The sequence below is a fragment of the Melospiza georgiana genome, chromosome 18 (assembly GCF_028018845.1).
Source record: "Melospiza georgiana isolate bMelGeo1 chromosome 18, bMelGeo1.pri, whole genome shotgun sequence".
NCBI classification, from domain to species: domain Eukaryota; kingdom Metazoa; phylum Chordata; class Aves; order Passeriformes; family Passerellidae; genus Melospiza; species Melospiza georgiana.
The window spans coordinates 11,311,412-11,335,320 of NC_080447.1; the positions used below are offsets into that span (position 1 = coordinate 11,311,412).

The 23,909-nt window shown below is 44.3% G+C and overlaps 1 protein-coding gene across 1 annotated transcript in view; it reads left to right on the forward strand.

Annotated features, from left to right (window-relative positions):
- Positions 1-22,586, forward strand: part of BCR (BCR activator of RhoGEF and GTPase) — a 100,095-nt gene extending 77,509 nt beyond the window's left edge. The window contains exons 12-23 of the mRNA XM_058036674.1: positions 412-487; positions 1,055-1,159; positions 1,746-1,820; positions 2,379-2,476; positions 3,150-3,281; positions 10,231-10,290; positions 10,418-10,527; positions 11,343-11,482; positions 12,888-13,022; positions 13,615-13,720; positions 14,510-14,672; positions 15,385-22,586. Coding sequence (XP_057892657.1) covers positions 412-487; positions 1,055-1,159; positions 1,746-1,820; positions 2,379-2,476; positions 3,150-3,281; positions 10,231-10,290; positions 10,418-10,527; positions 11,343-11,482; positions 12,888-13,022; positions 13,615-13,720; positions 14,510-14,672; positions 15,385-15,474 — 1,290 coding nt within the window. The 3' untranslated portion in view covers positions 15,475-22,586. The remainder of the gene's footprint in view (positions 1-411; positions 488-1,054; positions 1,160-1,745; positions 1,821-2,378; positions 2,477-3,149; positions 3,282-10,230; positions 10,291-10,417; positions 10,528-11,342; positions 11,483-12,887; positions 13,023-13,614; positions 13,721-14,509; positions 14,673-15,384) is intronic.
- The last annotated feature ends 1,323 nt before the right edge of the window (positions 22,587-23,909 follow it).

Consider the following 23,909-nt stretch of genomic DNA (forward strand, 5'->3'; position numbering starts at 1 on the left):
TTTGCATTCAAGACTGGCATTTAAGAAATAACCATAGAAATGGATCCCCTGGTGCAGCATTTCACTGCTTCATCAGTGTCTAGGCCTGTGCTGGAGGCTTTTGGCATTCCTGGTGCAGCTGAATTCCTATTGTGAGGAATAGCACAAGCTGCCATGGGAGCTGCTGCAGGGCCACAGCTGCCCTTGGCAGGGTGGGGCTCTGTGATCAATGGCTGTCCATGTTGGTACCATGGGCACGGTGCCAGAGCCCAGCCTGTCTTGACAGAGATGTGGTGCAGGGTAAGTGGCAGCAGTGCCAGCAGAACAGTCTGCCCAGCAGTTTGCACTGGGGGAGGGTGGAGCAGGCAGGCCCTGCCTTCAGTGGTGCATCACACTAATGCATGCCCTGTTGTCTCCTGTGTTCCTGGGCAGAGTTACACATTCCTCATTTCATCAGACTATGAAAGGGCAGAGTGGAGGGAGAATATCCGGGAACAGCAGAAGAAATGTGAGTATCCCTCAGCTGTCATTGGTACAAATACTGTGATCTGAAGAGAGCAGGGCTCCAGAGGATGAGCTGTGGGACAGGCTTCCCTGCCAAAACAGAGATCTGCATTGAAATCCACAGCACAATATGGATGTCTCCTGTCTGAGGCTGTTTGGGGAATTTCTGCTGCAGCAACATGTGAGGAATGTGTAGAGAGAGCAGTTAGTAAGAAAATGTGTGTAGAGATTCTCCCATTTACCCTAGAGACCAGAGCTCAATGCAATTCCAGGGAATTCCAGGAGGGAAGAGCTGCACCCTATCCCCTGGCTCCATTCAAGAGAAACTCAGTTACTTTTATGGCATGGTGTTTTTGGCTTTGTAAGGAACTAAGAACCCCTCTATTTCCTGTGAACCATCGTGAGACTTGGAAGAGTAACTGAATGCCCCCAGCAGAGCTGCCTGCAGCAGCAGCAGTGCTGCCCTGAGCACCTCAGTGCTGCTGCTGAGCAGTGCCCAGGGAGCTGAGGGGTCATGCATCCAGCTTTTCCCTGGAATTTTTACTTCTCCCTCTTTCAATCTCCTTGGCAGGCTTTAAAAGCTTCTCACTCACATCAGTGGAGCTCCAGATGCTGACAAACTCCTGTGTGAAGCTTCAGACAGTGCACAACATTCCCCTCACTATCAATAAGGAAGGTAAGACCTTTGGGGTTTGCTTTCACATGGTGCAGCTGCAGTGGAACTCTCCCCCCTGCCTGATTTTGTGCTTTCCCCTAGAACTGCTCTTACTGTTTCCTTTTGCTACACTTTGCAGGCATCCTCCAGTATAGATTAATAACTATTAAATGGTCCTTGCATGCAGCTGTTGTGCAAGGTATTGGAGTGCCTGGTGGAGACCTAGCCTGGGACAGCTTTGAGCTGTGTCTGAGAATCCTTTGGAATAACACTAGTTGGCCAAAATTGTGTCAGGGGCCATCCTCAATTACTGCTTAATCGGCTAATGTAGACTTAGCCACTATAATTTACTTTTTCTCCTTTGAATTTCTTCCATGCTGTCTTGCTGATCCTAGAACTGTCACTGTAAAAGCCCCCCAGTGCCAGAAGGAATCACAGGTGCCAACTGTGGAACAGTCTCCTGTCTTGCTGAAGTGGTTGTTACTTGCTCCTGCCACCCTTGGGGACAGTTCACCCTCTGCTCCTTAACCTGCGTAATATCAGTCTCATCACTCTCACTCTTGGCTCCACTGTGAATGTAACAAAATCCCTTGGGTCTTTTGTACAGATGATGAATCCCCAGGTCTCTATGGATTCTTGAACGTCATTGTCCACTCTGCCACGGGGTTCAAGCAAAGCTCAAGTGAGTTGCAGTTCTGGGGCACACAGGAGGTACTGATAGGGGGTGGATAAACCGTGTACTGGGACAGCTGGGCATGGATTCTGTGGTGGTGGTGAGGAGGAGAGGTGTTTTGGGGAACTGAAAGTTCTACTCTTAACTCCCAAAAAGATCAGCATCAAGGATTGAGCTCGCAGCATTTATTGTTAGGCCTCGTTTAAGCAGTGTTTGCTGATTACCCAGCTGTTCTAGAAACAAGTCAGCCCTTATTCTCAGTTCTTTCAGCTATATTTTGTTTTACAAGGAAAGAATGAAAGGTGTTCTCTGGCATCCAGAATTTTTGTTGGGAAGAAAGTGGTGTTAAAATTCAGGGGAATGATTTGACAGAAGGATCAAAAAAGGTGACAGAACTTCCTAAGGACAGCTGGGCTGATCAAGGTGATGAGATTTGTATGGGATGGTGTTACTGGTACTAATACAGAGATGATGGAAATGAAGGCACTTTGTGCAGCTGATTAATGCAAGTTAGGAGATTCTAGATATATTTTTAAAGTTTTTGTCTCCCCTGTCTCCCCTCCTCAGATTTGTACTGCACGTTAGAGGTGGATTCTTTTGGGTATTTTGTGAACAAGGCCAAGACCAGAGTTTACAGAGACACCACAGAGCCCAACTGGAACGAGGTAAGTTTGATTTTTCTTGATGTGACTCATTCCATGTGCCAAACATCAACACATGATGGGTAGCAGACCTGCCAGTGAAGGAGGGTGCTGCATGCTCAGCACTTGTGCTGCACATGCTGCTTCTCACAAAACGCTTTTCTGCCAGGTTCATTTGGCTGTCAGGGCTTGCAGAAGATTTCCTCTTGGATTAGTGGGAATTAAACAAACAATTTGATACAAATGTGTCTTGTCCAGTATTTCATCTTTTAAACAGATTAATGCTTGACAATTATTTTAAAGATATAAGTAAAAATATGTTGAAGGAGATGGTTTTGTTTATTTGTTGAGAGGGGGAAGAATTAGCTGTAGACATTTTGCCTGTTTAAAGCCAACTCAGACCTGCTAGTGAGCAAAATTTCTTACATGGAAGAGCAAATTTGTGTCTTTGAATAATGCTTTGCTGAGACCTGTGAAACCTGACTAAGGAGTGAACCATCTTAGTCTCCAATTTGACCATCTTATAGAAACAAAATACAATTTCTGCTTATTTCCAGACCAGTTTCAGTAGGGAGGAGGTTTTGGCCAGTCTTGAAGTGTTCTTCTGATGAGTATTAAAGAGTCTGTATTGATTATTCTGAGACTGGTGTCCTGTTGTGATGCAGCCATTGCTCTTTCCTTTCCTGGTGCCCTGCAGGAGTTTGAGATTGAGCTGGAGGGCTCCCAGACACTGCGGATTCTGTGCTATGAAAAGTGCTACAACAAAACCAAGCTCACCAAAGAGGATGGAGAGAGCACAGATCGCATCATGGGGAAAGGACAGATCCAGGTAAGACTGCCCATCTCATTCCTGATACCCTTACTGCAAAACATCACAGGACTTTGAATCCTGCTGCTCACCACAGAGGTTTTTTCTGCCTTCTGGTTGTCTCAGCATTGAAGATTTTTCCCTCAGATAGTGAGGGACACAGTGTGATTCACAGGCAGGAAATCAGCAGCTTTGTCCCTCTAGCTTTGTGCCCTTTGCCTGTTCCATGGGATAGCTACTTGTTCTCATCTCTCCTTTGCCCATTAACTTCAAAATTTCCACACCACTGTATAGGAAGTGCCCCTGGGCACTGGTGAGGATGCTTCATTTGTGACAGGGGGATGCAAGAATATTCTCTCTACTCTGGAAATCCTGTGCACAGAGGCTGCCAGCTGTGTGTGCTGGAAGTTGATGGATGTGTTGGCCAGGCCCTGGGACAGCCTGCCTGTCCTGGTGAGTGCCATGCCCAGAGTGTGGTGTCCATGACAGCATCTGAGGAACATCTCCACTGCTGGGAACTGGCCTGGGACACTTTGTGTGGCAGATGTGTAATACAGTGGGGGAGGTGATGATTGCAAAGGGCTGCTGCTCTTGGGGAGCTGCTGTGTGACACAGCACTAAAGCTGGATGTAGGAGAAACCAGGCCTTGTGTGGAGGAAAACATGGGGAACACATGTCCTCCATCCTGTTCCATTTTGTTGCACTGTCTGTCCACATCTTTAGGAGGTGTTTAAATGCCTGCTCTGAGGACACATTCTCTGTGTTGGAGTGGCTGTTGAACAGAACAGTGACCCTGCCCAGACACCTTTTCCTTTCTGGCATGTTTAAAGATCTCACCAGCTCCCCTCCATTTGGGTCTGGCTGTTCCTCTCCCTGTGGGTGATGCTTTCCCTGGCCAGCACTGCAGTGATGGCCGTGCAGGCCAAGGCCATTTGTGGGATTGCAGCAGCAGCTCAGGGTGAGGGTGGCCTGTGGGATCACATCCCACCTTTGCTCTGGCAGGATTCATTGTCTAAATGACTGATCAGCCTCTTCCTCCCCTCTCTCCTGGTTTCAGAGAGAGCTTTTGTCTCAGATGCATGGTGGGATGTGAAGGGAGCTGGTGTGAGATCAATAAATGCCAGCACAGGCTGCTGTGTGAGTGTCTCAGCTGACCAGAAATCCCTGTGTCCCTTCAGCTAACAAAGGCTGTTTTCCACAGAGCTGAGCAACTACAAAAGAGCAAGCCTTCAGCCCTGAAATGCCCTGGAGATTTGTGTGCTCATAACAGAGAACCCTGAAATCACTGACCTGATAAATTCTACAAATATGTTACATAGAAAGATTATAAAAAACCAAATAAAATCTTTCAAAATTTAGCCTTTTTTTCCTTCTCACAGCCATGGGCATTTTTATGCAGAGCAATTGTATATTCTGTAAATATATTTTATACTTTAGTAAATAAAAATACTCTTTGATGGCAATTAAATATTAATTGCATCCTGATTCTTTTAGAGAAACCTAGACAGTGGGAAGGTTAAAAAATCAATTAAAATGTTTGTAATCAATGTACAAATGTTGCATGCTGTTGTATCATAAAAGGCACATGGAAAAGCTCTCTTGGTTTCTGTAAATCCCCTTTGCACTTTATAAAGAAACTTGATGAATTGCCAGAATAATCCCTTAATTTTCAGTGATTTCTGTCCCATCATGGATTTCAAACACTATTGAATCAAATAGAAGTCATATGACAGTCTGGTAAAATTTTGGATTGATAAAAATTATTAAAGGTTTTGATTTTGGTTTAGTTCCATTTTTGAAGTAAACACCATTTCTCTATTAAGAAACCATAATAATACAACAACAAAATCTGATTACAGCCTGAAGGTTGGCTGTTCTCCCAGGTGCTTTTATATCAAATTTTGTTTGCCATAGAGTTTTTAGTTTATCCTGAGTTTCTGATTTGTTGTTGCACTGTCATTATTCAGCCCAAGTCTGTCTGTCTAAAGGCATGGTCTGTGAGATTGGGTGAGGATTTTTGTTTCATAAATTCCTTTTAGGTAAAAACTCTGGGAACATGAAGAGTCGTGTCTGCATCCTCCTTTGATAAAAGCAGAGAAGTTTCTCTGTTGGCCAAATTGCAGTGTATTGTTAAGCCATGAATTATTGTAAATATGCAACTTCCCACTACTGGGAATTGTGACTCACCAAATACTGAGCCTCAGTGATGAAGACAATCAAGGAGACTGGGACTGTTTTGGCTGTAAAAATGTTTATTAAATCTCTCCGTTACATTATGGTAGTGAAGGAAGGAAGGCTGGAAATTGGTCCATGTCACCAGTTTCCAGGAATGGGCTGCAATTTTAATAGCTCCCATTGCTCATACTTTCTTTTCCTATGGAATATTTTATTTGTCTGTCTGTACAGCCAGATGCAAGAGCTGCTTCTTTCCTGCCAGTCTGCAGGGTTTTTATCTCTGAAGCATAAACCCATGAGGTTTTAGTGTACAGAACCTCCTGTAAATGTAGGGGTGAAGTCCTCAGCAGAGCTGGGCACAGCAGTGCTGGGTGTGCCCTGCTGAACTGACTGGCACACGTGGCTGGGGGCTTCTGTGCACCTCAGGCATGAGAATTACTGTTCCTGAGCACACTGTGAAACTGGAATTACTGGGGAGCTGGAGGAGGACAGAATGGACATCACATGATGGGAGGAAATGTGAGGCTTAGCTCAGCTGGGGGCATAAGCCCCTCTCATTGTGAGCACGCTGGCTTTTCTTTCTGTTGTTACCTTGCAGTCCATCTCTGGCACTTGGCTGGCCCTTTGGTCCTTGAATTGTGCACTTCCTGTGGCAGACACATCCCCACGTTTGGAGTGCAGCAGCCTTTGTTTGGCGTTGAGACTGCACCACTGGGCACATTTGTCAGCAGGACCAGCCTGGCTGTGGGAGCTGTGAATGAGTGAGGTGATTCCTCACCCTGTGATCCAGCTCCTCCCACCGGTGCCTCCCAGAAATGCCATTTCCTTGGCTGTTTTCTTTTTCTGCATGATCAGCTCAAGCTAAATATTTCCTTCTCCCTCACAGCAGTGCTGGAAAATCAGGGAGGATGTGACCTTAGATCACTCATTCTGTGGAGCAGCACCATTCCCTGCTGCCTTGCAGAACAATCACTCTTATCTTAATTATCTGGGATGTCTCATAGCAGTGCCCATGGCTATTTCAGGCATTAAGTTGTTTTGCATGTAAACCAGATTGTCCCAAGTTGTACCTCCCCAGTGTTAACTTGGAAACCTTTTACTCACTCAGGCTTGTTTAAACAGTTTGCTGAAGCAGAACATTGTCCCAGCAATGAAAACAGGGGGGAAATGAAGAAGGCAATGGGTCATGCCTAAAGGGTGATGGTGGGAAAGATTAAGCTGTCAGTGGGGAGCTGTGAGAAGAATGGGGTTATGGCAGGACTGGGAGTTCCCAGCAGCAGTGAGGCTCTGACATCTATGTCACATTAGTTACAGTTCAAAATTGATGGGGTGTAAAGTTGCCTGGGAAGTTTAATAAAGGGAACAAGTAGTGTGAATGTACTGTATATATAAAACACACTAACCTTAATGTTCCACAGTCCCTGCTCTTTCATTTCCACTGAGGCTTCTTTGTTTTTCCCTCCTTCTGCATGTTTTCTTTCCTCTCTGGGGAAAAAGAAATCATGATCAAACTCTCTGTGGTGGTTTCCTAGGGCAGAGCATAGACACCCTTCCTTAGTGCCTGGCTTGCATTTGCCAGAGCAGCATTCCCAGTTTCCCTTTTTCCAGTTCTCAGCACTCTGCTGTGCACTCTCAGCCTTTCCTGACTGCTGTGCCCTGTCTGAATTCAGTGCTGAGCTGCTACAAGGGCCAGAGCCCTGCACTCAGAAACCCCTGTGGTGCTGAGCTGCTTTGTTCTCTTGTGTTTTGGGCAGGATCCAGAGAGGTATTGGCTTGATTCATTAGTGACTTTGGGGCTGTAGCTTGCCACTGCAAATACCAAAGGCCACAAGGGGACTGGAGGGAGCAGCAAACAGACAGAGTGGCTGGTTTGTATTTTCCTGTTTGGCATGAGCTTTTGGTGGGGGCTGTGCAAAGAAGCCCCAGCAATGGAGTCTGTGAGGGTTTGAGCAGGTCTGTCCTGTTTGCACAGAGCATGGAAACAACCCAGTGGCTCTGCTTCAGTGGGGATGGGGCAGGTCACTCAAACCAAGCAGCTGTTTGGAGGAACAGTGTAGAGGAGCAGTAAATTGCACTGTCAATGCAGAGGCAGCAGCTGCACAGTGCCTCCCCTGCCTGAGCTGGCACAGCTTGCTCAGAGCTGCCTCCCTTTGCCATGCTGGCCGTGGATTGCATTCTTCTACTCAGTGTTCCTTCTTTCAGGTCACTGATCTCCAAATCAGGCCAGAAGACAGCATGGCCCCATTTGTCCTCTGTGCTGGAGCATCACTCTAGCTAGCTCATGTCCTCACTGTGCTCTCTCCCTGCCTGCTCCAGCTGCCCTTTCCCTCTGTGTCTCTTGCTGGCCTCAGAAGGTCAGTCATCACTTGGGACCACGACTGAAGCTTGATTGAAGTCCCAGTGACAGCTCTTGGTTTCCTGTTGACTCTGTGATGTCCTGCTGTGACTTATCAGACTGTTAGATCTGGTCTTCCTGTCTCACTCAGTGTTGCTGAGAGTTTATTCAAGCTTTGCTCTTTTAATAGCTTCCATCATTTTGCTTTGTTATTTAAAAAGCACCTTGGAGGAGTTTGGGTTTTTCCCCCTTAATTACTGTTGTTATTGCCAGTGATTTATGCAGGGTTGGCAGGGTCAGCCAGCCCTGGTGCCTGCTGTCCCTGGCTGTCCCCATTCTGTACAAGGCATTTTCCAGCAGGAGTCAAACAGTAGGAGGGAGTGCAGGGGTCCTGCCAGCTCTGCAAGGGAGCAAGAGGCAGCAGCAGGTACATGGAGCTTTACTTGTAGCCCTGGCTCAGCCCCAGCAGTTATCCAGTGAAGAAAAGTCTCTGTGAGCTCTCAGCTCCAGCAAGGAAAAGTCTTTGCAAGTTCTCAGCTCCAGCATTCTGCTTCTCCTTGTTCTCTGCAGCAGTGTCAAAGTTACTCTTAAGAGAAAGGAGGATGGTTTTATTTTTTAACAGCTATTTACTTGATTTTCGTTTGTGCTGTGACAGGAATTCCCTGGTCATTACTGAGACATACCCAGTAATACCTGTTAGCCTAAATAAACCATAACTGGATTCTGCTGGACTCTTCCTTTGAAGTTTTTGGGAAATATTCAAACCCTCTTTCCCCTTTAGTCTTAAACTATAAATAATATAGCTCCCTGCTATAAATAATACACTCAGTGACTCCATTCTAAAAGCATATGGAAAACTGGTTCCCAGCAAGAGGATTGGCTGTGACTGTGTCCATCAGCAGGGCCATTTTGGCAGCTTAACAAGATGACTCCTCAGAGCTGGAGATCAAGCTTTCAGGAATAGTTAGCATGGTTGCTCCTCATAGGAAACCAGACACTTCAGAAATGGTTTCCTCTTGATTCTGGGAAAGAATTCAGTTGTTGAAAGAAATCAAGCTTCCAGCACGGAAGTTGAGGGTAGAACAGCCCAGAAGCTGGCCAGCTCGTAGGGCCCTTGGCCAGCCCCACAGGCGGGACGGATCTGTGTGCCGGAGTTAAAAGCGATCCCCCTTGGCCAGCAGTGCTGTGTGTGGGGTCACTGAGGCACTGAAGCCAAGCACTGCTGCCCATCCTTTGCACAATCCCAAAATGTGGGAGCTGCTGGTTGCTGACAATTCCTTACAAGGGCTCTTCAGGAATTTCTGCCAGCGTTGCACCTACAGGAGCCGGTCCGGTTCGCCGTGGAAGCACGTGTGTGCTGGCAGCATCCCGCTGTGGGCTCTCGGCCGGAACAGAGCGCGCAGGGATAAGGTTGGCCTCGCTGCTGCTGTGCTGCTGGGGGTCCCTGCAGAGGGAGGAACTTTGCTCTCTGCTGCTTGCCTTTCTTTGGGGAGTGGGGAAGGTTTAGGTGGGGGCTTGTGTCTGTAGCTGTCAGCAGCACTGGGCTGCTCTGTTGATGATCCGAGTGTGACCGTGTCTAAGCTCTCCCAGAATTTCCTGCAGCTGCCATTGTTCCCTGCCAGAGCTCTCTGGCTCTGCACGGGGCTCTGTGAGAAGGGGGAGCTGTGCTGCAAAGCAGCTCTGGTTATGACAGCCTGTTTGCTGACAGCAGTAAACTCAAAACAGAGTTTGCTGCAGTTGCATCCTCCTGCTCTTACTGTGCCTCCGTGTTCAAGAGCCAAGTGTTACAAAGCTTTCTCAGGAGACACTGAATTCTTGCTTTGGCTGGTTCCAATGCCTGATCAAGCCCCCAAGCAGACAACTCCTCTCTCTTGCCAGTCCCCCTGGAGCTGAGTGCCACTGCTCAGGCCTTCAGATGTGTTGGGGCTCTCCAAGGCAGTAGTGGAATCACTGGGTGACATTCTAGCACTTGAGTCAGCTGCTCCCCAGCCTCACAACTGTCCACTCAATAGATCAAGCAAAGCTGAAAATGAGAGATTGGAACTCGTGTCTGTTTAATGAGTGCTTGCAATAGCAGGGTCTGGTGTTCTTCCTGCCTCTATGCTCAAATAGAAATGAAAAGGAATAGGCTGTTTGAAGGACAACTTTCCACGATTTCTCAGCAGATTCAAATATTGGTTGTGCTCCCTGAGGTGGCCTTTATTGTTGAGCAGACACTGCTCTCATGTTGCTGGTTTTCCATGGGTATGAACCCTCATCAGCCCTCTTTAGAGAACTGCACAATATCCAAAACCTGCTTTCCCTGAAACCAGGGAAACTTTGGAGTGTTCCATAGATATTCCTATGGAAAAGAAATAAGAAGGTAAAAGTGATTGTGCTCTGCTCACTTGCAGAAGCCTCCCAGGCTAGCTGGTTTCTCTGAAATCTGTTCCTAGCTCATGGGTAACTTCTGTTTTCCAGCTGGACCCACAGGCACTGCAGGACAAAGATTGGCAGCGCACAGTCATCTCAATGAATGGGGTAAGTGTGCAAACAGAAATTAGCTCTGCTTCTGTACCTCCTGTGGGCTTTATTTCTCTGCTCTTCATTGCAGCATGAAAAAGAAAAGAAAATGTTTAAAAAGTGACAGCTGTTGTGTTTGGTTCAGGTGGAAGTGAAGCTGTCAGTGAAGTTCACCAGCCGGGAGTTCAGCCTGAAGAGGATGCCGTCCCGCAAGCAGACAGGAGTGTTTGGGGTCAAGATTGCCATTGTCACCAAGTGAGCTGATGGGTCACGTTTCTCCCCGCTGTGTTTCAGGAAGACAACTGGCCAGTGGGGTGTATTTGCCTGTGTCCCCTTGAGGGGTTTGGCAGTCCAGCCTACTCCACTAGTGTAGGAGTGTAGATGTGGCTGCAGACTGGAGATGCTGTACAATCTCTGAGCTTCATTTTTTGCAGAGATAAAAACCAGTGTGCACACAGGCTGTTTACTGACAGCCTATCACTCCTCTGAATTCCGGAAATCCCCCTTGCACTTGCCTTCTCTGTAGTTAGCTGACATGTCACAAATTTCCAGAGCCACTGAACAGTGATGTTTCCTTTCCATAATCAAAAATGTTCAAGGTCTTTGGATCCCATTGTATTATTTTAACCCCTGATCTTTTGTCATGAATCATTTGCCAGCAGAAACCTGTTTGTTCTGTTGTATGGTTTGGGAAGTGTGGTATTTCCTCCCCATGGAATTGCATCAGTTTGAAATCAACAGAGTTGCTATGTATCCAAGGGCTGTTTGGGAATCCTCTCATTACCTGGGCAGGCTCTGGGGGCACTGGGGCTTGGCCAAGAGCTCAAGTGCTCGAAGCTGCAGAACAGCCAGAGCAGGGCTGACACAGTTAGAGTTTTAAAAGGAGTTTTCAGCTCAGTCCTGACTGCCTGCTCAGACTTCCTACCACCCCATTTGCCCAGGGAAGTGTTGGGGTGCTTGGATCCATCCTGGCTGGCTGGGGAACAGGCACAGAGGGTCTGGGCTGAACTGAGCCCTTCTGTCTGGAGAACTGAACAGTGAAGTGAGCCCCTCTGTGTGTGTCCCCTCAGGAGAGAGAGGTCCAAGGTGCCGTACATCGTGCGGCAGTGCGTGGAGGAGATCGAGCGGCGCGGGATGGAGGAGGTGGGGATCTACCGCGTCTCCGGAGTCGCAACCGACATCCAGGCTCTGAAAGCTGCCTTTGATGTCAGTAAGTATTTGGGTCTGATTTTTCCCTTTGCTCTCTCAGAACCTGCCTCAGCTCCCTGTCAGGTGGCTGTGCTATTTTTAATCTTATGTTGCCCAAGAAGCATTAAGAAGTAGAGCTTCTCACTCAAGGAAAATAATTTTAACCATGACTGCATATTTTATTTACTGATATAACCCAGGACATAAAACAGGATGATCCTTGTACCAAACCATGTTTTTTTTATTCTTCCCAGCAGAGATGAAATGATGGCTTTACCTGCCTTGCCAAATCTTTGTAAATGGCAGACACCTCTCTGGGGGAAAACATCAGCAATCAGCAGTCATAATTTCTTCACTGTTGTGAGGTGTCTAAATTAATAGAAGTCTTTAAAATAAAGAATGTTTTGTGAAAGCCAATGTTCCTTAGAACTAGGAGGGGTATTTATGTAACTGGGGTTGGGTGGTCAGGGCTTCTCTCCCTAACTCCATCTGGACTGATGTGCACAGGCCTAGAAAATTAGATCACTTTGAGCAACCTTTACAAAGCTCACTTTGATCTTGAGCAGAAAAAGGCTCCTTACTGGTGCTACATTTAAGAGTGGCCTGTATGTCCCAAAAGGCACCTGAGATCAGGCAGGTGAAATGCTTCTGAATTGCTGAGGTACAAAAAGTGAAATTTTTCTCCACTTCCAGCTTCTATGTGATGGTCCAAGAACTGTTCAAGCCACACTCCAACAGTCACAAGATCTGTGCCAGACACTTAAATTCACCCTCCCTGCACTTTTCCTTCAGTTTCTAGTGAAATTTCCTTCTTTTCAATGACCCTAAGATATTTAAAACCACTGATGAATCACTGCTAGTGCAAGTGAGGGTCTTTCACAGTTTGAAAAACAACTTTTTTCATTTCTGTGAAATTCTGGCTTACACTGCTTTATGAAACCAATGCTGATTGGTGTTTAGTTCAGGGAGAGGGGCTGGTTTTATTGTTCTTAATAGTAACAAAATGGAAATATAAGGCCTGAATTGCCTTGGCTACACTCAATAGGGAGGTAGAGAATCTCAGAATCTCTTAGTCTAAGCTGTTAGAGGCAGGGAATTGGAATAACAACTGCTGTCAGTAATAAAAGTTGAAATGCATATAAATACAGTCAAGTAGGGCTTGTTCAGATCAGGCCAGGTTTGCTGGCACAGCACAGCTAGCCCTGGGAGGGTGAGGTTCTCTGGCTTGCTGTAAAGCAATGAAGTGTTTGCAATCATTTTTACAGTGCTTCTCAGCTGGAAGGTTGCTCATTTAATCTGGAGAAATGTAAACAGGAAAACTCCCATCTATTTGGGCAGAGACAAAAGATAAACAGACCCAAAGGGAGGCAAAGGAGGAATGCAAGGCCAGCAGTCCCTTTACCCTTGCTGTACTGTCCCTGTTCCAGATAACAAGGATGTGTCGGTGATGATGAGCGAGATGGACGTGAACGCCATCGCGGGCACCCTCAAGCTGTACTTCCGGGAGCTGCCGGAGCCCCTGTTCACTGACGAGCTGTACCCCAACTTTGCCGAGGGCATCGGTGGGTGCAGCACGAGGAGCCCTGGGCAGTGGAGGCTCTTCCATGGGAGGCTGCTCTTAAAGCATCACAAAACCCGGATTTAGAGTGTTGGGCACAAGCTGGAACAGGCTGTGAGGGGAGGGGGATGGAGCTCACGGTGACATTGCCTTCCCGGTGGTGCGGTGTGGGTGCCTGCCACGCCGTGCTGCAAGCTGCAAGGCCCAGGTTTCTGAAGGACAGGGTCAGGACAGACTGCCAGCCTGCCTGCTGGGGCCCTGCACACCCACTGCCCAGGCAGCCTTCAGGGAAGCCCCCTTTGGAGGGGAGGGGGGTATGTACCTCATCTTATCTTGATGCAAAGAAAAACATCAATGATTGAAATCCTCAAAGCACTTGAACTGCTTTGAAAAAGAGACAAAAGGATTCTTTAAACATTTGTGAAATAAAGGAATGAGATGCTGTGGGGTATTGATGTGCAGCTCTGACCTTCCAGCCCATGATGATGTGGTCACAATCCTTTTGGGACTATCCATATTGGCTGTTCTGGGACTTGGCTCAGTCAGTCAGACTTGCACTCGCTGCCTGTGGTGATGTCTTGTTCTCTGTCTTGCAGCACTTTCAGATCCTGTTGCAAAGGAGAGCTGTATGTTGAATCTGTTGCTATCACTTCCAGAACCCAACCTTGTGACATTCCTTTTCCTTCTGGACCATTTAAAAAGGTAACTGTGGTTCCTTCAGAAATGCATTTAATGTGTAAAGCATCAGCTATTTTGAAATGTGGAGCCTTTTCTTTAAATACCTGCTGAATCACAGAAATGAGGAATTATTTGCTGATCTGCTGGGTAACTATTGTCTCATGCTCCCTTAGTGAGGCAGTAAATCCTGAATTCCATTTCCACTCATACTGAAAAAGGATTAGGACTGGAGGAAAGGAGTAACAAAAGAGTCAGGGCTTATCTATTGCATATGCAAATTTCTGCTGCAGTGTCACTGAGACTGCACCTGCACCTGGATACACAGACCAGGAAAGGTTTTTGTACAAACCATGAAGATTTACCTATATTTAAGGTCTAGGGAACCTTGTCTCAGAAAGTGTCTGAATTCCAATACGCTCTATTTTTTAAATTCCAGCACTTTGCCTAACTGCATTGTCAGTTCCTTTTGTAGTCAAGTCTTTCTGATTTTGTATATGTCTTTGTAATATGGTTGTACCTGTGAAAAAGTATTGCCATGCATTTGACATTAATGCAATAAGCTGGCTTAATGCTTGCCCAGTGTGTTGATTTGCATAAGTATGTTGTACATATCAGAGACTGTCCCTGGAGACATAAAAGATCATTTTGTGATTAAGAGTCTGGATTAAAATCCAGGAAATCTGGGCTTTAGTTGTGTTTCTTCTGCAGACTTTTGTGCCCTTGGGCAAATTTTTTAAACTTTGTGCCTTGGTTTCTCATTTAGAAACTCAGATATTTATGAAGGTCTGCCTTGTGCATTGTTCCTTCTCCCAGGGTTGCTGAGAGGGAAAGTGTCAACAAGATGTCCCTGCATAATCTTGCCACTGTCTTTGGACCAACACTGCTCAGACCTTCAGAGAAGGACAGCAAAATCCCTGCTAACCCAACCCAGCCCATCACCATGACTGACAGCTGGTCACTAGAAGTCATGTCCCAGGTAAAATCCTGAATGTGCCATTCCCTCATGTGAAGACACTTTCTGGGAAAGCACAGTCCTGTGGCAGGCCTGGCTCAGTGACCCCACTGGGTTTTCGTGGTCATTTCTTTGGTAAACAAAACAACTTTTGCCCTCACAGAGACATTTTAGCTTGTCTCTAGAACAGTGTTCCTTCAGGCAGGTCAATTTGCATCTGTACAAATATGGTTTTTCATGAAGGGATGTCTGTGTGTGTGCATCCTGTGTGTGCTCCTGCATGGGAAGAGTTTCTGGGCAGCTTTGTCCCAGCACCATGCTGCTGGCCTGGGATAAAAGAATTGGCAGTGTTTCCACAATGCTCCTCAGCACTTAAACCACCTTCACTGATGCACAACAAAATTCTTTGGCCACTGCTGCCTTTGAAGGCAGAGGATTGGAGCACAGAGCCTGTGTCATTGAGTCACACTGGTTTGTGTTTCTCTGTTGAGTAATGGCAAATTCTAGATTGAATTTTTTCAGTGCTGGAACTTCCAGCATGATTTTTCCATCTGGAATCTAAAAAGAGTATCTCTGAAGCACATCAAGTTCTACTTTTTCTGCTGCTGTTATACAGCACATTAAATACACAGCTGCTAGATGTCCCAGAGAGAGCTGTGTCACTTGCTCTCATATAACCAGGATGAGAGTGAATTTTTACAGGGCTTTAGTATTACTTTGTCATTTCTCTTTCCAGGTTCAAGTTCTTCTGTACTTCCTGCAGCTAGAGACTATCCCTACCCCAGACAGCAAGAGGCAAAGCATTCTCTTTTCTACAGAGGTGTAGGTGCCTGCGGTACCAACAGGACACAAACTGCTTTTGGCAAACTCTGTCACCCTGGGAAAAAGATGACTGGTGTTTCCTCAGACTGTTCCTGGGCTGGGGAATTCTGGCCCTCAGTGCTTCTGCAGTTTGGCACCCAGAGACAAGCTGGAGAGAATGGAGAAAAACCTCCTTGTGCTGGTAGAACCAGAACTGAGCGGAGATGGAGCTGTGCAGAATCTCCACTAGAAGGAGCAATAGACACTTGGACAAATGCACCACAGAATGTGGTGGATGTTCTTGTTAGGAATGTGACAGAAGGTATTCCTCATTTTATGGATTTAATTTATCATAAAGAAACTTCAAGATTTCTACTGGACCACTTGATAGGACACCCCTTTTTGGGAGAGGGGATGTTAAAGGATATATCACAACTGTGTCTTTAATAACTGCTGTTTTTCAAGTACTGTTTGAGGCCACAAAAAAATAGCATTGCTTTGCAAGAGGAAGGAGAAGAGAAGGGTCTGGGATCTAAAATTCTCTCCGCAGAAATTCAAGTCTTGATTTGAATATGGTTCTAAAGAAATCAAAGAGTTTAATGTACAGCTAGAACTGTTGGCTGGTTGGGGGCTGGGTTTTTTATTTTGTTTGTATGATTTTTTGGCTCACCCAGCCCTTCCCATAGAAATGTTTGTACACCCCAGGGAAGGAGATGCCCTGCTCTTGCCTATGTTGCACTTCTGATGGGTTTTGTTGGGTTGAGACAGACTCAACAAAATTAAATAAATAAATACAATGAAAGGCAGGGAGAATAACAGTTAGTGATTCTGTTGTTCATTTGCTTATAAAAGCAGGGGCCCTCTTATCCAGGAAGGATTGCTAAATTCCTTAGACCCCACCAAACTTAATGAAAATTAATTGGGAAGACTTAATACCCAACACTCCAAAGAAAACATATTATCTCTGCAAATTAATTGAAGAATTTGTGGATTAAAAAAAAATTAATAGCTCTCAGTTTAGCTGGCTACTTACTCCAGACATTTATCAGAACTTTTTTTTTTTGATACTTGAATTTTTGGAGGCTTTGTACATTGTTTCTACAAGAGTCTTTTTCTGATAGATACAAACACTCTGAAAAAATGCCAGAATGTACTTCATGGACAATCTAGCAAGTAGCATGCATTGTGAATTCTCCAGAAATTCCAACTCTGTTTTAATTAAGAGCAGTGGAGAAATTTCTGTGGAACTCCATCTAGCAGTACAAAAGATCTGGCCAAACACCAATTTTTTATTTCCCTCCCTAAATCAGTTGAAGCTACAGGGGTGGAAAAGGCAGCAGGATTTGTGCAGGGAATTGAAAGTGCAGGATTGAGTAGCTGGTATCCAGAGGCAGCACTCTGGCTCTGAAGCAGTTGTGCCACTCCTGGGGGTGGGAGCAATGCCATTGTCCTAAACTATTCCAGCCCCAACTACTCCTACCCAGCTATGCAGCATCCATTTAGTGGCATCTGTCCATCATCATCCTGGCTGGAAGTACAGCTGGAACACAAGGGAAGGGATTGGCACAACAAGGGGAGGGAGGGACAGATGTTGAAAGATTGGTAGGGTCAGCTTGTCAACATCATTTACAGGGAAAAATGACACAGAAAGCAACTCCTCTTGTGCTGAATTGCACATTTTCTGATGGGTGATCTGCAAACTCTCAAAAAAAAATAGCAAAGAGTGTTTCAAGCAAATAGAAAAAAAAATTAAAGGGATTTTGTAGTCACTGTAATTCTGACTGCTGCAGAATATTAGAAATTATTGTACTGTGAAGTTGCAAAATCAGAGAGGAACAAATATAAATTTCAATTTTGTGAGTATATCAATATTTTGCATGCTTTGTAAGGATTCTTATAGGAATTTAATATTGCTTAGTATCCCTCCCTCCTTAGGTCTGGGAGCAAACCTCTTTGTAATGTAATGTACAACTAGAAATTCCTTCTCTCTTGTATGTATCTCCACAACATTCCAACTTCTGAACCCGCAAAAAAAAGAAAAAACTGTCTGTAGTAGGAAGTGCTTTTTGGGGGAGGGAGGGAATGAAGGCAAGGAAACTTGAAGGCTTAAGATTTTGATTTTTTTAAATTTTTATATTCATTTTTTGCCTGTTTGAAGGTAAAAATTGGTCACAATCCTGCAAAACCATTGACTTGAGCCATGTTGTGCAGAGCAGTAAAGCATTCTCTGTGTTTGTTTCTCTGTATTTGTTCTCCCTTTTCCCCAGCAGCCCCACAGCAATCCTTGCACTCCTGCCTGCTCCCACCTGGGGGAGGGACCTGAGGCGGGAGCACTGCTGGTCACTTCATGGAAAAGGGAGAAAAGCCAAGCTGCACCTGCTGCTGGGTGCTAGCCTTTTCCTTTGGTGTTTGCAATCTGTGGCTGCTCCTTGCAGTGCTGAAACTGGAAAGTAATACCATAATGACTGTGCCAATTTACTTTTGCCCAACTTTTTAATTTTTTATTTATATAGGAAGTTAATTTTAATATTAGATTACTGATCTATAGTATGTAACCATGAGAAAATTGCTTTTGCTTTGGTTACTGTGACAGGTTGTTGCTGTCAGTCTCTCATTACAATGCTCAGTTCTAATGTAATGTTATCTAACATGCAGGCATGTGGATCAGGGAAAAAAGTTAATTTAACTTAACCCATTAATTATTTCTGTTAATTATGAATATGTTTTCCCCAAAGCTGGTAATTTTGGGCTGGAAAAGATAGTGGATCATATTGCTGATGATGAAATAATGGACTGATTTGAAACATGAGAATTGATTTCTTGAATTTCCTTTAATTTTGCAATTCATTTTTTTTCCAATAGTCTTATGTTTTCAGAAATTAAGTATTTCCAAAAGGCTTTTATGTTTCTTTCCCAGGGATGTTGGCTGGGTTTTTTTGTTTGTTTGGAGGGATTTTTTTTTGTGTTTTGGCTTTTTTTTTTTTTTTTTTTTTTTTTTTTAATAAGCCTTATCATACTTAAACAAAAAGGGAAATGCAAAACTTGGCTTCAGAAAAGGCCTTCTGATTTCTCCTCTTATATATTCCCTTGTGAGTTGTGTCAGAAAATTGAATTCTTTAATTTTCTGTGTTAAAAGGTACAATATAAACAACACAAGAGCAAGAAGTTACCCTTTATGTGTGCACTGGGAGATTTTGCTCCTTCAGTTTCTAACGTATTGGAGAGAATTTTTTACAAATGTCACTTTCAGGAACAGGAATCTGAAATGTTTAAATTTTCAGCTGAGGAAATTCAGGTGATTATGATAGTTTGTGTCTCTCCAGTTTAAGGAGAGGAATAAGCATCAGTTTCTTGGCATTTAGAAATTACCTTAAAATTTCTTGTGGGTTTTTTTAACACTGAATAGGTTTTTAAGTAAAATTTTAAAAAGTTAAGTAAATGAAGGGAAAAGTTTTCAAAGATGGACAAGAAATAACAGTTACTAGCTCAGAGTCAGCTTTGTGTTTGTGTATGCTTTGTACGGGAGGGAAGTGTCAAAAACCAAATTGAAATACATCCATTCAAATGCTGCTGGTGTTCTTTATTCTTGCACATTTTTAACAAGGTGAGGTAGTAGCTAAGCTATTTCAGGCTGTATTTTAATGCTGCTATTTTTCAGTGTATAGCTAAGGGCAGGATGCAGCAGTGGGGTGCCCGTCCTTGCCAGTGCCCACTGCCCACCCCGGCTCCGGCCCTCGTGGAGTGGCCATGAGCTGGTGCAGCCACAGCTGGTGGATATTTATGGCAGGTGCAGGATTTTTACAGTTTATTAGTTTTACCTGTTTAAAACTGTTTTATGGTTGTTCCTGTTAGTTTTCTATGAGTTTATTTAAAGAAATGGACTGTTCCCTAAGGCAGACCTGGATCTCCAGATTAGTTTGTCACCTGTGTAACACTGGAAGACATCACAATGTGTCAATTTACCTTCATGTGCCATTCTTTCAAGTGTGTATCAAATGTAAACTGACCAATGTGGTTTTGGAAATGTTTAAAGTCTGATGGCAAACCCCCAACCTTCTCCCATTCCTCACTAGGTAATCCTTTTGTTTCAGTGCTGGTCACCTACTGGGATAATTTTACCAGATGTGGCATTCTTCTTATGGAAGTTTTAGTATAAAATGGGAAATGTTTTAAGAAAAAAACTTCCCCTTTCTCTTTTTACTTAAATTCAAGATGACAGGGATTTGTAATAACAGGAGACCAATACATTTGTTCAGGGACTTGGGGGGATTTGCTTCTGCTCCTTGAAGAAGAAAAATCTGAAAGGGCAATTCCCAGATACAATCAAATTCTCATATGATATATAAAGTCACTTGTTTATGCCCTCTTAAATTTCTGCTCCAGGGATGTTTTTCTTTGTACATTTGCTAACACTGTCCTACTGCTATTAGTGAAAAATAAACATGGTACCATTCCCTTCCTTTAACACAGGGCCTGTACAACCTGAGATACTGGAGCCTTGGACTGGTATTAGCAATGCTCCATTCTGAGCTAGGATGAAGTAAATGTTCATGTGTGTTCTGTGAACTTTCTAATTGAATAGAATTAAATCCATGGATTGCCCTTAAAATCAACAGAAGCTATAAAGGAAGCACTTATAGTTAATAGACTGTTCCTTAACAGTCATTAGGGAATGAAACCATCACAAATGGAAAAGGGAAGCAAAATTAGGAATTGCTCAAGGTGATGTTGCTTGGGGCTAGAATGAGGCTCTTATTTTGAGTTCCAGAAAGTGGCTCATGCCCTAGATCACTGAGCAAAGGCTCTCTTGCCAGGAAATGAACATGAACATGGGAATGGCAGGAATTTAGCTACAGCAGCCTCACAGTTCTGATGTGCTGCAACCCCTCTTTCTTGCTAGTGAGCATTCACAGTTCAGGGCTAAGAAAGCAAAGCTTATCACTTGCTCTCTACATTTCTCCCTGAGGCAGCAGCTGTAGCAGCTGTTTGTCAAAGTAGGTGAAACCACCACAAGGAAGAAAAAAGCTCCTAAACTCCTAGAACCACAAAGTTGGATTATTGTTTAAGCTAGAAGTCTGGTTTTGGGCTGCAAGGATCAAATGCCACAACAGCTGTAATGACAGAAGGGTTGGGGCAGTAGGACCAAAGCAAACCTGAGTTTGTGTTGCCTTGAGTCTCCCTTCCCTGACCATATCATTACATTTATCTCACTTGGGTCAAGGAAATTCATAAATCCTCTTGTCCAGAATTAGAAAATGACTAAATTACCTAGTTTGCCTCCACTGTTGATTCTCTTGTGCTACCATCTTACAGTGACATTGCTGGAGACCACTGCAGAACGTGCAGCAGTTTTTACATCATTTATTTCCTGCTGCCATGTTTCCCCTCACAGTAAGACAGACCCATCCTTTCCCAACAGAACCACTTCACATCTTTCTGCTCTATAGAAATACCACACTGAGAGGTTCAGTTTGTAGCAGAGCCCTGGAGATAATTAAAATACTTCCAGTCTTCTTTTGCAGAGTGGACCAGGTAGTGCTAAAGTTCTGGGCTCACACAGGGATGTGTTGTGAGCTAAGTAAAATTTTATCACTTACAGCTGTTCAAGCATATTTGGGAATTAATATGGTTACAGAGTGCTCAAACCTAGATGAAGTGTTTGCTCTACTGCTTTGTCTTAATCACAATCATGTTCAAATCCTCTTGTCAAAAATGGTTCACCAGAAGAGAGAAAGTTTTGTTTTGTGCTAGAGCTTTTGCTTGTGTAACTGCTGTGGTTTTTCCCCTGTGGTGGGATGTTCTGAGGAGACATTCTACAGATGAGCTGTTTCTCTAATCTGCAGGATGATTTATACCACACAGCATTTTATATCCCTGTGGATGTACAAAAGGGCAGGCTTGTGTACAGAACAGCTTCCTGCCTGCAGGGAGGCTCCAGCAGCTTCCTGCAGTGACCCCAGGCAGGGTCACAGCAGCTCCAGCCCAGCAGGGAGCAGGGCCTGGCTGGGTGCTCCCATCTCCCCTGGGCCAGTTTGATCAGGCTCAGAAGGAAGCTGAGAGTTCCCTCTCACTGCACCCAACCAAGTGATCAGCTGCTGATCTAGAGTAGCTCAACATTCTTCTATTTTAGTCCCATTTTGGGAGAAACAGGGGCAATGCTAATTTGGGAATATACAAATAGCTGAAAATCAATCTGTATCTAAAACCTATTTCATATCTAGTAGATGGTAATATAGAAGCTGCTATAGCAAAAGGTCATTTCTCCACAAGAGCCTTTTCTACTCCCTGCCTTCTTTACTGCTTCTTACAGCCTAAAAGAAGTCTTGTCTTGGGTTTCACAGTCACATCCAAAACTTGCAGAACCCTGGATAAAACTTAGCTATGCAGGGACCAATGTTTCAGGAGTACTAAGAGTGATTTCCAAGGTAGCAAAAAGAGGGTAAGGAATTGTTGTGTTGGGATAATGAAAAGCATCACAATGGAATGGTGAGTTTAAAATGATCTCACAGCAGGACACTGAAATGTTGTCCTTTCTGTGTCTGTCCAGCAAAAAAACCAAAACAAAACAACTCAACCTTCTCTTGCCTATGTAAGTTGTGTAGTTTGTTCTTATCTCTAGTATTATAAGTGTTTATAATCCATGAAGAATTCCAAGGAAAGGAGTTAAGACTATTTATTTAAATATAAATACAATTAAATTATATAATTAGTCCTAAATTATCAGATGTAGAAGACAAACAACTTGTTATTGTTTGGATAATTTTGGGTTTCATCAGAGCTAATACTGTTGGCATTATTTTAAACACTACCGTGTTAGGGAGTCAGTTTTTGACATTTGATCCTGCTGTTGGTAGTGCTTCAGTATCTCATAGTGCTCAGTTTGGGGGAAAGAAAACCTAATCCTAATAGTTTAATATGGAAAGGTGTTGAAACCATACTGCTAAACATCTCTCAGTTTAGGCCCAAAGAGAAGGGGACAGGGAAAAATTGTCATTTTGGATTTTTTTTTTAACTTTCTGAGAAATGTGGTATGAAAAAGGGATCCAAGAACTGTATTTGGGGGAAAAACGTCTTAAGGCATTTGTAGCCTTTCTTTGTACACAATGTTAAATAAAATCTCCTGTATCTATGTTGTCAGGTTCTTTTGGTCTTATTACACTGAATGTGTGAATTGCATTCAGCTGAGTTTGCTGGGGGCATGGAATTCAACACTGCTGTTTCAAAATAAGAGCTGTATCTTGTTTTACAAGGTAAAAGCTGTATCACCTAAAATGTAGAGGTCAGTACAGAGAACTAAACTGGAACAACTTGAATGTGTGGAAATAGTTTACATGGAAGGTAGAGAAACAGCTGAGCAACCCAGTCCGTGTTCAGATCTGTATGAATCCTTTTGTAGGAGTTCTGTTTCAAAACCCAGCCTGTCTCAGACTTTGTCAACTTTGCCCTTGTGTGCAGAGCACTTGAACTGCAGTCAGTGTTTACTGAGAAATCAGCTCTGGCCTCCAGTTCTTCAAACACTGCATGAAATTAGTGGGATCTTGTAGGAATCAGTGTGGAAACTGAATCAGTTATTTAAATCAAGTTAACTTGGTGCTTTATTTAAACATTGTTTAAATTATTAATGTAATTAAAGTACATTTATGTTTGAATATAGTCCAAATTTAATATAATATATAAACCTTTCTACAATAAAAAGATACCTGCTTGAAAGCTCTCTAGCCCATTTCATTAAGTGTGGACCACAAAGATGACAGGGTTCCATTGCAACATTGGAAATAGATAAAATGTAATGTAATGATTGACTGCATTGTTTAAAACTACACTGAGAGTCATGCTTACCTTGAACTGGGCAAAGGAGGGGAAACTCAATGACTATTGCTAATACTTCTCACTAATACATCAGTGGTGTGATGATATAATATAAAAATGTGGAATTCTTCTGCCAAATGGTTCTCCCTGTCCCAGAAAATGAACCCTTGAGGTGCAGCCACATGGAACAGCAGCCTCTGGATGAGCCTGGCAGGGATCATGTCCTGCCCCGGGCACTCTGCACCCACAGCCAGCTCCTACCGTGTCCAGCTCTGCACTGCCAGCCTGGAGCATCCCAGCCACTCCTCCTGGATGTTCTTCCCCTGCTGAAGGCCCGGGTGAGGCTGGTGCAGCCTGAGCAAAGCACCCAACACACCTTCAGCACCTGGAATGAGAGGGAGTGAACAGACCCTAAGGCTGGAGCAGGATGAGAAAGAACACGAGTATAACAAGCACGGATGTTCGTGCAAATTGCTGCACCTGAGCAGGTGTCTCTCCATTTTCCAGACTGCCCTGGGGCAGCAGCAGCTCCCCCGAGGCCGGCGGGATCCAGCTGTCGGTGCGAGCAGGATCAGCCCTCCCTGCCCGACTCCAGGGACATTGGTCTGCTCTTTGTTAGAAGCCTGCAGTTATGGAGATTCTGTAATCCTC